At 46.2% G+C, this 13,112-nt stretch overlaps 1 protein-coding gene across 8 annotated transcripts in view; it reads left to right on the forward strand.

Moving 5' to 3' along the window:
* The window catches only part of ATP2B1 (ATPase plasma membrane Ca2+ transporting 1), a 475,107-nt gene that overhangs the window by 362,467 nt on the left and 99,528 nt on the right, over positions 1 to 13,112 (forward strand). For all 8 annotated transcript variants that reach the window (XM_085653032.1, XM_085653026.1, XM_085653033.1 and 5 more), the window contains one exon: positions 4,462 to 4,675. In XM_085653032.1, the coding sequence (XP_085509158.1) occupies positions 4,462 to 4,675 (214 nt within the window). The remainder of the gene's footprint in view (positions 1 to 4,461; positions 4,676 to 13,112) is intronic.

A 13,112-nucleotide genomic window follows, 5' to 3' on the forward strand; every position in this document is an offset into this window, starting at 1 on the left:
AAACGGTGTTTGGCCTGTAACGCTGTTCGATCCGAAGTGACTGTCACGCACTGAAGTTACTAAATGTAAGCACAGTACACTGAAATACAGCGCTTAGACTCTCCTGAGTCTCCATCCGCAAATAGGGTGAGGCCTTTGAAAGAGTCTGCTCCAATCAAGACATCAGAAGCCCATTACCTTGCACAGAAGTCACACATGAGCAGATTGCTACTTATATCTCCTCTGAATACACCGATTCGGGAGAAAGATTTCCCAGACCCTACACGAAACCCACAGCCAAGACCAAGACAGCACCTCTGGGTTCCACTCACACCAAGCAGGGCATCCCAGAGACTGCACCTAAATTCATGAAGGATACTTCCTCAGGGTCTGGATTTCCAACCAAAGAATGGCTGGGAGAGCCCAGTGACCTGTACAAGGAACCACCTAAAAAATCATCAGCTGTGGCACTGCGCATAACGGTCAACACTGTTTGGCACCTTGCACCAAGTAGCCCGGGCTGTGAGGCAGAGCGCATGTTGACTCCTTTGACTGAGACAGGTTTTCAAGTTGATCACTCCCTCACTGCCCCTCTCACTTCCTATATGAGGCAGGTGACATCCTGATAACATGCACCACATGATATACATTGATTACCAAAGTGGGCATATAATAGCACAACTCACTTATTGTACTTGTAGTTCCACAGAGAAAAGAAAACTGACTTTTGAGGAAGTAATAGCAGAAGAATTAAAGGCGTGCTCAATTTTAAAAATAAAGTCTCACACTGTGGTTATTACTTTTTCACATTTGTGACTAAAGGTTCAAGCAGATTCAGACCAAGACCCAAAACCTGACACATTGCCAGCAATAATGGCCTCAGCTACCATGAGGAAGCATAGCGGGATTACAGAATGAATCCTAAGGATGAGGTATTCTTGGAGGCATATTGCATAAAGGTCTCCTCTCGCCACTAGATGACACACTTCGTCATTGCCTTAGCAGCAGCACATCATGAAGTGGTACTGCGTATAGTAGAGGGTGGCTTCCTATTTGAAACCCTTTCTAAAACGGAGCTTGTAGCCCAGTTATGTAAATTGTAAATGTAAATTGATACTTGTATAGCGCACTACTCACCCACAAGGGTCACAAGGCGCTTGTACGAATACCGCTGTGGAACCCATCCTGGCTTTCCCTGTGAGGCGTCCACTCCTGGGCACCCCCAAGGTGGAGGCCAGGCATCCTTAGCGTTGTGGGGGCCGTTGTGGAGATTAAGCAAGCTATTGCCCAGAGTTGCAGAGTGGGACTCCATGATTGGAATGGCACTAAGGCGAGAATTATCAAGTCCGTGGAATTTTTGAGCTCAAGACCCGCCGAGGCGGGGAATTGAACCCTGGTCCCGGGCTAGACCTCTGCATCAGGGTCTGCCGCTCTAATCATTGAGCCACACTTCTCCACAGTTCCTTCCCATGCTTAAAACCGTCTTAATATTTTCCAAAGACAAGTTTAAGGAACCTCTTAAGGCTCTGCCTTTCACCCTCCGGGTACATAAAAAAATTGAAGCCTGCACTGCAGGGCCCAGTTCTTGTCTGGCAGACTCCATGACAGTTAACACTGCACTTAAAGGAGCACTTAGACAGGCCAGTGGAGATGGACCTCCTCCTGACAAAGAACGTATGAAAATAGATATTTCATGTATTAACGGCTATGTGAGCTGCCACACAAAGGTGTAACTCTAACACATTTGGGATGATATAGAGGGTTTCTTGATGCATCTACGTAATGCATAAAGGAAAAGAGCTAGAAAAATTGCTGCGGAGGGAATCCTTAGTTTTAACACACATAGTTGATGGATGTTAAATGTAGTGGACACTGTCTCGTGGCCAATCAGAAGCACTGTCTGGCTCTGATGCCATGTCTAGTTGAGGGTGTGAGTTTCAGCCAGAGGTACAACCACGCTTTTGTTTGCCATTTGACACGGAGCATCTGTTCAGGCTTTAAGTAGTTGAGGTGCTCAAAGATATTCGACACAGACCCAGCCAAAGCAATGGATATCTTATCAACCTACTAACTAAACCATGTTTAAGAGGCTATAATTCTCTTATGTACAAAACTGCATCAGGCACAAGATCACAATACCAGCCTCCCAGAGGTAGAAATGGGAGAGGTATAGGTAGAGCTGTGAGGTGGACAAAGTAGAGGCACTTCTGCCACCAACCAATGACCATGACCAACTGGTCCTCTCCCCAACCATCCAACACCTGTTTCAGAAAGACTGAGGTTCTTGTACCTGCCTCAGTGGCAAGTATAACCCCGTACAATCAGTGGACACAGGGGAGTAGAGGTGTTGAAACTGCATTTTCCAACATTGAAAACCAAGACTAAACTTACTGGCATTTTACAACCTTGGATCAGTGGGTGCTCTCCACCATTACCCAATGATGATAGTCTGTTAAGTGGTTTGGTAAAGTCTATGAAGACATTATCCTTTGACCTGTCCAATAAATGTTAACATATGAATACATGAATTTTAGCAGATTTTGCATATTTAGCAGGCCAATGAGACCATTTTATAATTCCCTTGTTTGCTTATAACAAATGCTTAAATGCAGACCTACGCAGATTAGGTTGAATAAAAAATGATTTCATATTGTTTCAACATTTTCATGCTGCTTTTTAAAATTGATATGGTCTTAGTTAACAGTCAATAAAGATTCATTGCAATAATAATACTATTTCGAATGCCATCATACACTTCATCTTTGAGGAACTACAGCTTTTAATTCAAAAAGAACCTACAGCAATATTTCTCAACTGTCAGAAAGGCAAATTCGAATAATGGTAGCAAAACCTGGAACAAATTTAAATTGGTGCTCGCCATGTATTAAATTTCTGTGTTTACAGGCTGATTGTGCAAAGTTTTTAGAGATCAGTTTAGATGTCTATTGTATTATTTGTGGTGGGTGATTACCCCTGTCAAGGAATAATCACAGCCCTTGTCCGGCTGAACCCTTCATGCCATCAAATTAAACTGAGCCCAGCGGTAGCTTTGGCACAGAACAGACGGGCAAAACTGGAAGCAATGAGTAAAGTATTTCTGCAGTCCCGAAACAATTTTAAAAAAAATGCCATTCAATACAAATCCTAAACGTAATAGAAAAATTGGGTAACATGTAATAAACAAAATGACGATGACAAATTCAATATGAGGAAACAGAGATATGAATTTATTACTTTTTTTTAAAGTAGGAATAGGGCCAGAAAGCGCTCGGTACCAATGATAGTCTATGGTCTTGGTACACCGGGACCGAGGTGCAATATCCAGTTGACTGCGTTTGAGAGAGAGTTGGATACAACAAGCGAGTTCATCCTGGTGAAAGATTTTACCTTCTGACTTGGTCTTTTAAGTCCCAATGAATCACAGAAGTACACTTCTGAAGCCCCCCATGACCTCCGAGGACTCCCTTAGAGACTCACAGGGTGTCAGGCGGAGGCCAACAGCAGGATCCAGTCAGCATAGTTGCCACTGGTATGCTGGGTATATCAAGGGCAATGCCCCTTGCAGCTTGTTTATGTAGCCACATAAGAGGCCAGCCAACTGACCCGTGTAGTCCACCTCCTTGTCCTGGGTGCAAGAGGGAGCAGGTACAGTCCTTCAGGGGTCCTCCTAGGTCACAAACAGATGTCCAGACCTTTGATTTTCAGCAGGTTCAGAAAGTGTTCTGAAAAGGGTGCTGGGGATGAGATGTTTATGCCTGGCACTAGCTGGTGGATGGGATTGACTCCTGGGCATTCCCTAACCAATGGGGTAAAGGTTCCAAGGGCCAACCCTACCCACTTTTTCAGTTGGCATTTCCGTCTCCTTGCAATAGGGCGAACAGGGACAAGTGTCAGGGTGTTTTAAATATGGCGAAAGTCTTCGGCCACACCAGACTTGGGCTCGGGCGGGTGGAGTTCTGTAGTCGACAGGTAGAAATGTACTTTTTATGTCACTGGTGTATTTCAGCGCATGTACTATGCCCTTATTAAAAGGTTAAATATGACAATCCGGGATTTGCCAATTTCTCCATGTTTTAGGGATCAGAGCACATACACTGGGCACCTGACTGCAGTGCCACAGTGTGCAAAGTTTAAAAACAGCTCTAAAATAGGGTCCAGGAAAAGGTGAATCACCTGGGGGTGTCCGTGCAGAAAAGGCAGATTTCCTACTTCTGTGATTGCGGCTTCATTTCTTTCAGCAACCCCCTTCACCGTGTCAAGTTACATGTATTAATAGGGGTGCTCTTGTTTTTGCAATGCTCTGTGCATGGGGACAATTGGGAGGGCCACAATTTCCTATGACACGCGTAAACTACTAATGTTGAAACTGTCAAGCTGCTCGAATTGCTCTCCCTAACATGACTTTTCTTCCACCGTCGTTTCTAGGTATGTAAGCATCCTCTGTTCTGGTTGTCTTCTTTTAAAAGTCATTTCTTCTTGCAGGACTCTCCACTTAAAGCCGTGCAGATGCTTTGGGTAAATCTCATAATGGACACTTTAGCATCTCTTGCTTTGGCCACCGAACCTCCTACAGAATCTCTCTTGCTCCGAAGGCCTTATGGCAGAAATAAGCCTCTCATCTCTCGAACAATGATGAAAAATATATTGGGACATGCCGTCTACCAGCTAGTTGTAGTTTTTACGCTTTTGTTTGCTGGTAAGTAATGTTTATACACTTTACACTTGGACAACTCTTAACCTGTATGGCTATCATAAAATGTACTATTTTTCACTTCATGGAGAGTTACTTGCCATTTATATTGTGTTAAAAAAAATAACATTTTGTTTGGGGAAACGAAGACGCGCTTTGTTCCTTTGGGATGGAGGAAGGTGGATCTTATTTCATGCTTACTCTGGAGCCGGCAAGAATAATTGTTTACTTCTAATACCATAATAATTAAGATAGTTTTATCATACAAAGATATTAGTGTTTGGTGATATTATGCCCATTGTTGCATTCAGTGTAGCACTTGGGTCATGTCTATTTTCCGGTTAGTGCACATTGGATATGTTGTTTAGGGACTATTGGAAAACTGCTCTAAGATGCTCACCGTTGAATCGAGCAGAATAGATAAGGGTGTTTTTTTTTTTTTTTACTCCAAGTCACAATCTCTTGATGGAGCATCAGGACTGTCATTAGGGGAGGGCATCAGGGGTTCTTTGCTAAGACCCCGTGATTGTTGGTGTACACACGTTTATATGACAGAATATGCCTGGATATAAAAGCAGGCCTAACCAGCTCCTTAATGAGGCTGCTATCTCAGACACCACAAGATGCAGCCAAATATTATATTCCAGTTCCCCAATTTACCTATTTCTTTAATTGAGCTGCATTCTGGATGAGCAAAGTCTGAGCTCCACAGTATTTTTGGCTCCAGCCCTACAAAAAGATTGTATTTATTGACACGTTTTCAAGTGCGATGAACAGCACAGGTTTATGCGCTGGTAGAATTGTACATGCAAAACACAATGAGTAAAACTGAAAAGAATTCAGTATGTAAAGGTTATCCAACACCCCCGAGGTCCTTGTGTGTTGAGACTTGCACGTTCTGGCCAGAAAACAGGCTGCATCATGCATTAGAACTTTGAGGATCCATTGAAGGTTTGCCACCCCGTGAATCCTTATTTTAAGGCTATCGCTGCCTGGATGGTATGGGCATGGTCTGATATGTGGTATTGTAATATTTGTTTGATACCCTCAGATGCTCCTTAAACAACAAAATTCAAAAGCAGGGTTCAAGAGAGTGCCACAGGTTTGCAAATTACACCATTAGTGGTGCTCCATTATAGTTGGTTTATCATTTTCATCTTTCAGATTTTTTCTTATACCTTATGTCAAATCTTCAATTCTCCTATGTACAGTTTATGTTGGAATGGGTTTTAGTTTTGGAAAGGGCACAGAAATACATCCGCCCATATCATGCTGCAGCATCTCAGGACTGTCTAATGCAAGATGGCTGTGGAAAAAAATTGATCTATGACTACATCTTGCTGACCGATGGGGTCTTTGGAAATTGAAAGGACATTACATTCTAAATTGTTTTATGCTAAATAAAATGATGGCTTCTCCCTGTGTTGTGTGGTAGACACTTAACTAAATTATCCAGGTGACTGACCAATGTATAGAACTTCTTGTATTAAGCATCCAGGATAGCTAGCAGAGCAGGAATTGCAACTGCTTGGGCACTAACAAGTTGAACTGGCTGCGGTTCTCAGATATTTGCATCTAGAAGACTTCCTATTTACCAACCATTGAATGTCATTGTGGCACAGATTAAAGAGGAGACTAATGATCATTGGAGAATGGCTGAAATGTGTGAGAATGGAAGGTCTTGAATATTAATATTTGCTCTTACAATTTAGGGGAAATGTGTGAAGGTGCAGGTAGAATGGATTGATGATGAGACTTAAAGTCTGGGCAATACTAAGCTGATCATTGAAGAATGTCCCCAGGGATCTGACGGATATCTGCAGGAGATGTATCTATCTAGACTCATATCTGCTTACTTGGACCAGTTTTCTAGGCCTATCCAGTCATTAGTGCTCTGGTAGCTGGGGAGGCCTCGGCCTGGGTGATGACCATCTCATTTACTCTTTTAGTTTTTCTGTTCGATTGGAAACGATGCACAATCTGGGTAAAGTTCTTTGGACACCTTGATTGTCCCCTTGAATGCTTTTACCGCTTTTTCACCGGATTGCAAACTGCTCACCTGCTGATCAAATGACACTTACATGGACTATTGTCTGCCCAAATGTGTTACCTTGCATTAGATGCTATTGTACCGGCTACAATGTGCCTCCTTACTCTTTGGATACTGCCACCATTCCACTTCTCAGAAACAAACTCTTGTTGAAGCAGCCACCAGCAGCCCCCTCATTTCTTCTTTACTGCATGGCTAGTTGAAAAAGAGGTGAATCATTAACTTTCCTAATTTATACATGAAAACCATCGCCTCGACCCTCATCCGACTGGGTAGTAGCTGTATGTGCATGGTATTTAGCGGTTATCTAGACTGGACGTTGCACTTGGTGCAGTTCTGGCTCAGATTAGATGTATTACTGGGTGTGAGTGTTTGATTGGTTCTGATGCTCCGTCCATCACCACTCCCTTTTGTACCTCTTTGTTCGCCATAAGTTGGCAGGGTATGCTCAGACGTGAGTCCCTTGCTCACTTTGCCACTGGATTCAAGCAAGCCTGGCTGAAGACGGCTGAAATGCCAGAAACCGGTCCTAGGAAGCTTGTTTCCGGTCCAGGGAAGACATGGTTTGGCAGTTCGGGCTGGTCTGTTCCCATGAGGCACAGGGTCAGACTGATTTGCATATGGCCATGTCTGAACCGGGGTGGCAGAGTGGGCTAAAGAACGGTGATGGAACAAACCCAGATCTGTTGACTGGGTGTGAGTGTTTGATTGGTTCTGATGCTCCGTCCATCACCACACCCTTTTGTACCGCTTCCTCTCTTTGGACATGCTTGATGTTCCTAACGTTAGTCCCTTTTTCTTCTCGCTTGGCCTTCATCCTAGCCATCAGTGGGTCCCACCTGTAGTGCTGTAATGCTTTGATTTGAGATCTGCCTACCTACGTGGTGCACCGCTTGCAAGTTGTTTTAAAGGCTGTGGGTTCTTCCTGGGCTTCCCACTGAGCCCCAGTTTCTAGTACGTAACCAGACTGCACTGGCTTCCACTTGCCAAGAGGGCTGTTGGTGTTCGTGGCAGAGCTGCCAAGAACTCTGGCCCTCTCGCCTTGAGGAAACGGCGTGGTTCCTGTCCTCTTCCATGCTTCTTCAGACGAAGCCTCCGCTCTGCCCGCTCCGTGCAGGGCCCGCCTTAAAGTGCTCAGAGCTGTCCCTGCGCTCTCGCTATCGAAAGTCACATTAATCTGCTTATCTTTAGGAAATAGAGTGAAACCCGGCTCTTCTCCAGATCAGATGTTGCTGCGTCTCTGCTCCCAACACCAGGACGTCCACGCTAGTAATTGTGCATTTCTGCAAAAGCAGTAAACATATAAATGCAAATCATGGACTGGCATTTGGATATCTTTTGAGCATTCTCAATTGAGTTGGTTTTTTTTTGTTTTTTTTAAAACCAAATCCATATTTTTGAAATGTCTTCTTGGATGGGATTTTATTTAGGAATGAAATGTCCTGTTTGACATTAGCTGTTGAGTCTCGCACGCTCTGCTTTTGGTGATGCAAATGCCCTGCTCAGGTGTATTGGCCGTCGCTGCTCTCTTGCTGATCCTATGCTTGCCGGTTAGAAGTAAGAGGGCTGAACAATGAACAGAGGGTTTGTGTCCCGGGGGCTCCTCCCCCAGAGGGGCGGGTTCTACCTGGCGTTACCTTTTTTTTAATTTAGGTAACTGCCCTTCTTAAAAATCAACTCTGTGCGATACTTTATCTGCACGGTTAGTGTGTTCTGTTTAAATGGCGATGCTAACAAAATGCATTTTGTCCCAGCAATGCGTGCCAACTCTGTTTCCCTGGTTTCCATAAAGGGTTTTTGAGGCTGTAAACCGGATGTGGTGTTTCATTTTGTATTCTGTGAAAGCGTTGTCAGTGGGTCGTATGTACTTTGCATGTGTATGCGCTCAGATCTCTTTTCTTATTTCGTTGATGGTGATAGATTATCCGAGTACGGCTCAATTGTGGACAGACCGGCCCACTCCACTCTGTCAGCGGAGCATATATGATCTGATATGGAGAAGAGAGTGTATCTGGCCCGGCTTCACTCTGCTTTGTTTTACTGTGTGTCTTCCCCTCTTGCGCCTCTTGGCGCTCCAGGCGCCTGTCCCCAGGCAGGTACCTGTGCGGGTCATGCTAGGCTGCTCTGTGCACCACCCCGCCTGCACTCTGCAGGCATCTGCTGTTGAGGCGTGTTAAGAATGATTCTTAGTTTGGCCGTGACATTCTCTGCTACTTGTTTGAGTCGTCTCTTCCCTTCCTGTGGAATCCGCCCTCATGTTCAGAATAGAGTGAGCTTCAGTGGAGACCCTGCTGGGCCCCGCCACGGGTGAATTAATGCAGGGGACCCTGCCGTGATGAGGCGTGAGCAGCCGCATTCTTCTACGCTTACTTCAGTGCAGTAAAAACAAGCATTTACAATGCAATGGTCTTGGCAATATTATAGGTAGAGCTATTGGTATTGCTCCTTATTTTTTTTAATATTTTTGTATCCGTAAATAAATGGCATTGTCATTTCTATTGGCATTCGCTTTTTTTTTGCATATGTGACACCTATTGCATTAGCAGAGAGAGAGTGAGGTAGTGAGAGAGAGTGAGGTAGTGAGAGAGAGTGAGGTAGTGAGAGAGAGTGAGGTAGTGAGAGAGAGTGAGGTAGTGAGAGAGAGTGAGGTAGTGAGAGAGAGTGAGGTAGTGAGAGAGAGTGAGGTAGTGAGAGAGAGTGAGGTAGTGAGAGAGAGTGAGGTAGTGAGAGAGAGTGAGGTAGTGAGAGAGAGTGAGGTGGTGAGAGAGAGTGAGGTGGTGAGAGAGAGTGAGGTGGTGAGAGAGAGTGAGGTGGTGAGAGAGAGTGAGGTGGTGAGAGAGAGTGAGGTGGTGAGAGAGAGTGAGGTGGTGAGAGAGAGTGAGGTGGTGAGAGAGAGTGAGGTGGTGAGAGAGAGTGAGGTGGTGAGAGAGAGTGAGGTGGTGAGAGAGAGTGAGGTGGTGAGAGAGAGTGAGGTGGTGAGAGAGAGTGAGGTGGTGAGAGAGAGTGAGGTGGTGAGAGAGAGTGAGGTGGTGAGAGAGAGTGAGGTGGTGAGAGAGAGTGAGGTGGTGAGAGAGAGTGAGGTGGTGAGAGAGAGTGAGGTGGTGAGAGAGAGTGAGGTGGTGAGAGAGAGTGAGGTGGTGAGAGAGAGTGAGGTGGTGAGAGAGAGTGAGGTGGTGAGAGAGAGTGAGGTGGTGAGAGAGAGTGAGGTGGTGAGAGAGAGTGAGGTGGTGAGAGAGAGTGAGGTGGTGAGAGAGAGTGAGGTGGTGAGAGAGAGTGAGGTGGTGAGAGAGTGTGAGGTGGTGAGAGAGAGTGAGGTGGTGAGAGAGTGAGGTGGTGAGAGAGAGTGAGGTGGTGAGAGAGAGTGAGGTGGTGAGAGAGAGTGAGGTGGTGAGAGAGAGTGAGGTGGTGAGAGAGAGTGAGGTGGTGAGAGAGAGTGAGGTGGTGAGAGAGAGTGAGGTGGTGAGAGAGAGTGAGGTGGTGAGAGAGAGTGAGGTGGTGAGAGAGAGTGAGGTGGTGAGAGAGAGAGTGAGGTGGTGAGAGAGAGAGTGAGGTGGTGAGAGAGAGAGTGAGGTGGTGAGAGAGAGAGTGAGGTGGTGAGAGAGAGAGTGAGGTGGTGAGAGTGAGGTGGTGAGAGTGAGGTGGTGAGAGTGAGGTGGTGAGAGTGAGGTGGTGAGAGTGAGGTGGTGAGAGTGAGGTGGTGAGAGTGAGGTAGTGAGAGTGAGGTAGTGAGAGTGAGGTAGTGAGAGTGAGGTAGTGAGAGTGAGGTAGTGAGAGTGAGGTAGTGAGAGTGAGGTAGTGAGAGTGAGGTAGTGAGAGTGAGGTAGTGAGAGTGAGGTAGTGAGAGTGAGGTAGTGAGAGTGAGGTAGTGAGAGTGAGGTAGTGAGAGTGAGGTAGTGAGAGTGAGGTAGTGAGATAGAGGTAGTGAGATAGAGGTAGTGAGATAGAGGTAGTGAGATAGAGGTAGTGAGATAGAGGTAGTGAGATAGAGGTAGTGAGATAGAGGTAGTGAGATAGAGGTAGTGAGATAGAGGTAGTGAGATAGAGGTAGTGAGATAGAGGTAGTGAGATAGAGGTAGTGAGATAGAGGGAGGGAGATAGAGGGAGGGAGAGGGATGTTGAGGTAGTGATACATACCTTCTCTGTGGGGGTGGGGAAGGCGGGGGAGAGCAGACACCGCTGGAAGTTAAGAGTGGGTCCCGAGAGAGAAAGAGGAGCGGTAGTGGAGGGGGCAGAGGGTGGTAAAACGAGATAAGAGCAGGGAGAGAACGAGACGCAGAAAGGGAGACGGAGGCGGGGTGCGAGGAAAGGTTATGAGAAGAGAGGATAAGAGAAAGTAAGATAAAGAGAGAGATTGGTGAGGGAAGTGTAACTGCTGGGGGCGGGAGGGGGGCAGGCACGAAAGAAGAGGAAGCGCACGTGAAAAATAGGAGGGAGTTTGAGGGAAAAAGTGACCCAAAGGAAGAAAGAGGAGATAGCTGGGTGGTGGAAGAGAAACGTGTGAGGTGAAGGACAGCAGGAGTAAGTGAGGGGTCACAAGGAAGGAGGGATGGAGTGACACAGAGGGAGGAAGTGACACAGCAGGACTGGAGGGGCAGAGAGGAACTGATAAGGAGAGCGCAGAGCATAGGAGATGAGGGAAAAAAAGAAAAGTTGCGCCAAGGATGGAAGTGTTTCTGCTGGTGCAATCCATCAACTGTTTACAAGTGCGAGCTCATAGCGTGACCTCTGACCTACAGCAGGGGCGCGCTCTGCGCTCGCGGGCCAGACCTTGCTGAGAGCACCGCCCCCTCCATCTACTGCGAGCCTGGAAATACTTAAGATCAAAGCTTCCCCCCTGTTGCAGAACAAAGGCAAATGTTGTAAACGGGCAATCTGGGCTTTAAAATAAGAGCCACAGCCAATTTACATGCCATGGCTTTATTGGGGGACCGATCAATTATTTTCCAACTGGGCTATATAAAGTTTAATAAAACATCGAAACTGGCTGGGTTTTAGTTCTGGACGTGCATGCTTGCATGTTGTACTTGAAGGCAGCGGGCATCTTCAAATAAACAGGGGCTGGAGACCCACGGGCCTTGAGGTAACGGAGATGGGAGGCAGGCGCTTCCTCAGGCCTGACCACGGTGCGCTGTACAACAACTCTGCACAAAAGGAAACCACACTATACGGGCCCATCACCCGGCTGCCGATGCAACCCCCTCGTGGCCATCTGTGGGCAAACAAACTTTCCAAAGAAAGCACACATTCTCTAAATCGATTTCGGGCAATACTTACAAAAGGTGTTTAACCCCAGAGATACAATCAATTCAACATCTGCTTGTTAACAATTTGGAGTTTTGAGTGCAACATAACCAGCAACAAAAAAAAAACACGTGACTGTCCGCCCCCTACATTTTGCTTGAAGCAAACCAATTCAATCGTTTGATACTAAGCCCTGCTCGTAAGTATGCACGGTGACAATTTTTTGTCGGTTACTTTGCATACTTGAGAACAGGTTGCATATACGTAGCGAGCCAACCCTCGCAGTCAAACACGCCCCTTTCTTCTAAGAACCCCGGCCATGAGTCCTTAGTCTCCTATCACGAAGCCCCGTCTCCGCTATCATGGCACGGTAAGTACCTAAAGTACCAGCCCAGAAAACAACTTACTCACCCTTACAGTTGCTGAGCCCTTATGGCAATCTACGTATAGGATCAGTGAACGAATGCCCTCCCATTCCTTGCTTACCAGCAGGTTGCTGCTACGGTTATCTCCCTCCGCCATGATCTCGGATCCACAGACGGTCAACGACTGTACCCCGACAGCTGTGGAGTTAAGAGAATATAAAATAGCGCAATAAATATCCCAACAGCTTTTACGTGTTTCCGGAATATCACCGTAAACACATCGACACGGGGCGCCCTGATTGGTGTACATCTACCGAAAACTCTACCCTCGTCAGCCAACGGCAAGGCGCATGCGTATCCGGAACCACCAGGAGAAGTTTACATTTAAAACGTTGATGGCTTGAACACGCACTGTTTACTGTTGCCATAATTTGCTGAAAGGAAGCTCCAACACATGTCAAAGAGCACATCTAGTGTTTTAAAAAATCAAATAAGACCACACCCACAAAACCACATCAAACCTAAACAATAATCTGGATCACTCAAGTCGAATCAAGTTTTCCGTTATTGGTATATTGGAAGCCGGATCCAGCACGGGATTGAGAAGGGTGATCCAGCGCAGGATTGAGGAGACTTGCAACGATATTGGAATCCGGATCCAGCACAGGATTGAGAAGGGTGATCAGCGCAGGATTGAGGAGACTTGCAACGAGGTAAAGTTACGGGGGTCTAGCACAGAACACAGGATTGAGAAGGGTGATCCAGCGCAGGATTGAGGAGACTTGCA

Source organism: Triturus cristatus, chromosome 4_1 (genome assembly GCF_964204655.1).
Source record: "Triturus cristatus chromosome 4_1, aTriCri1.1, whole genome shotgun sequence".
Taxonomy (NCBI): domain Eukaryota; kingdom Metazoa; phylum Chordata; class Amphibia; order Caudata; family Salamandridae; genus Triturus; species Triturus cristatus.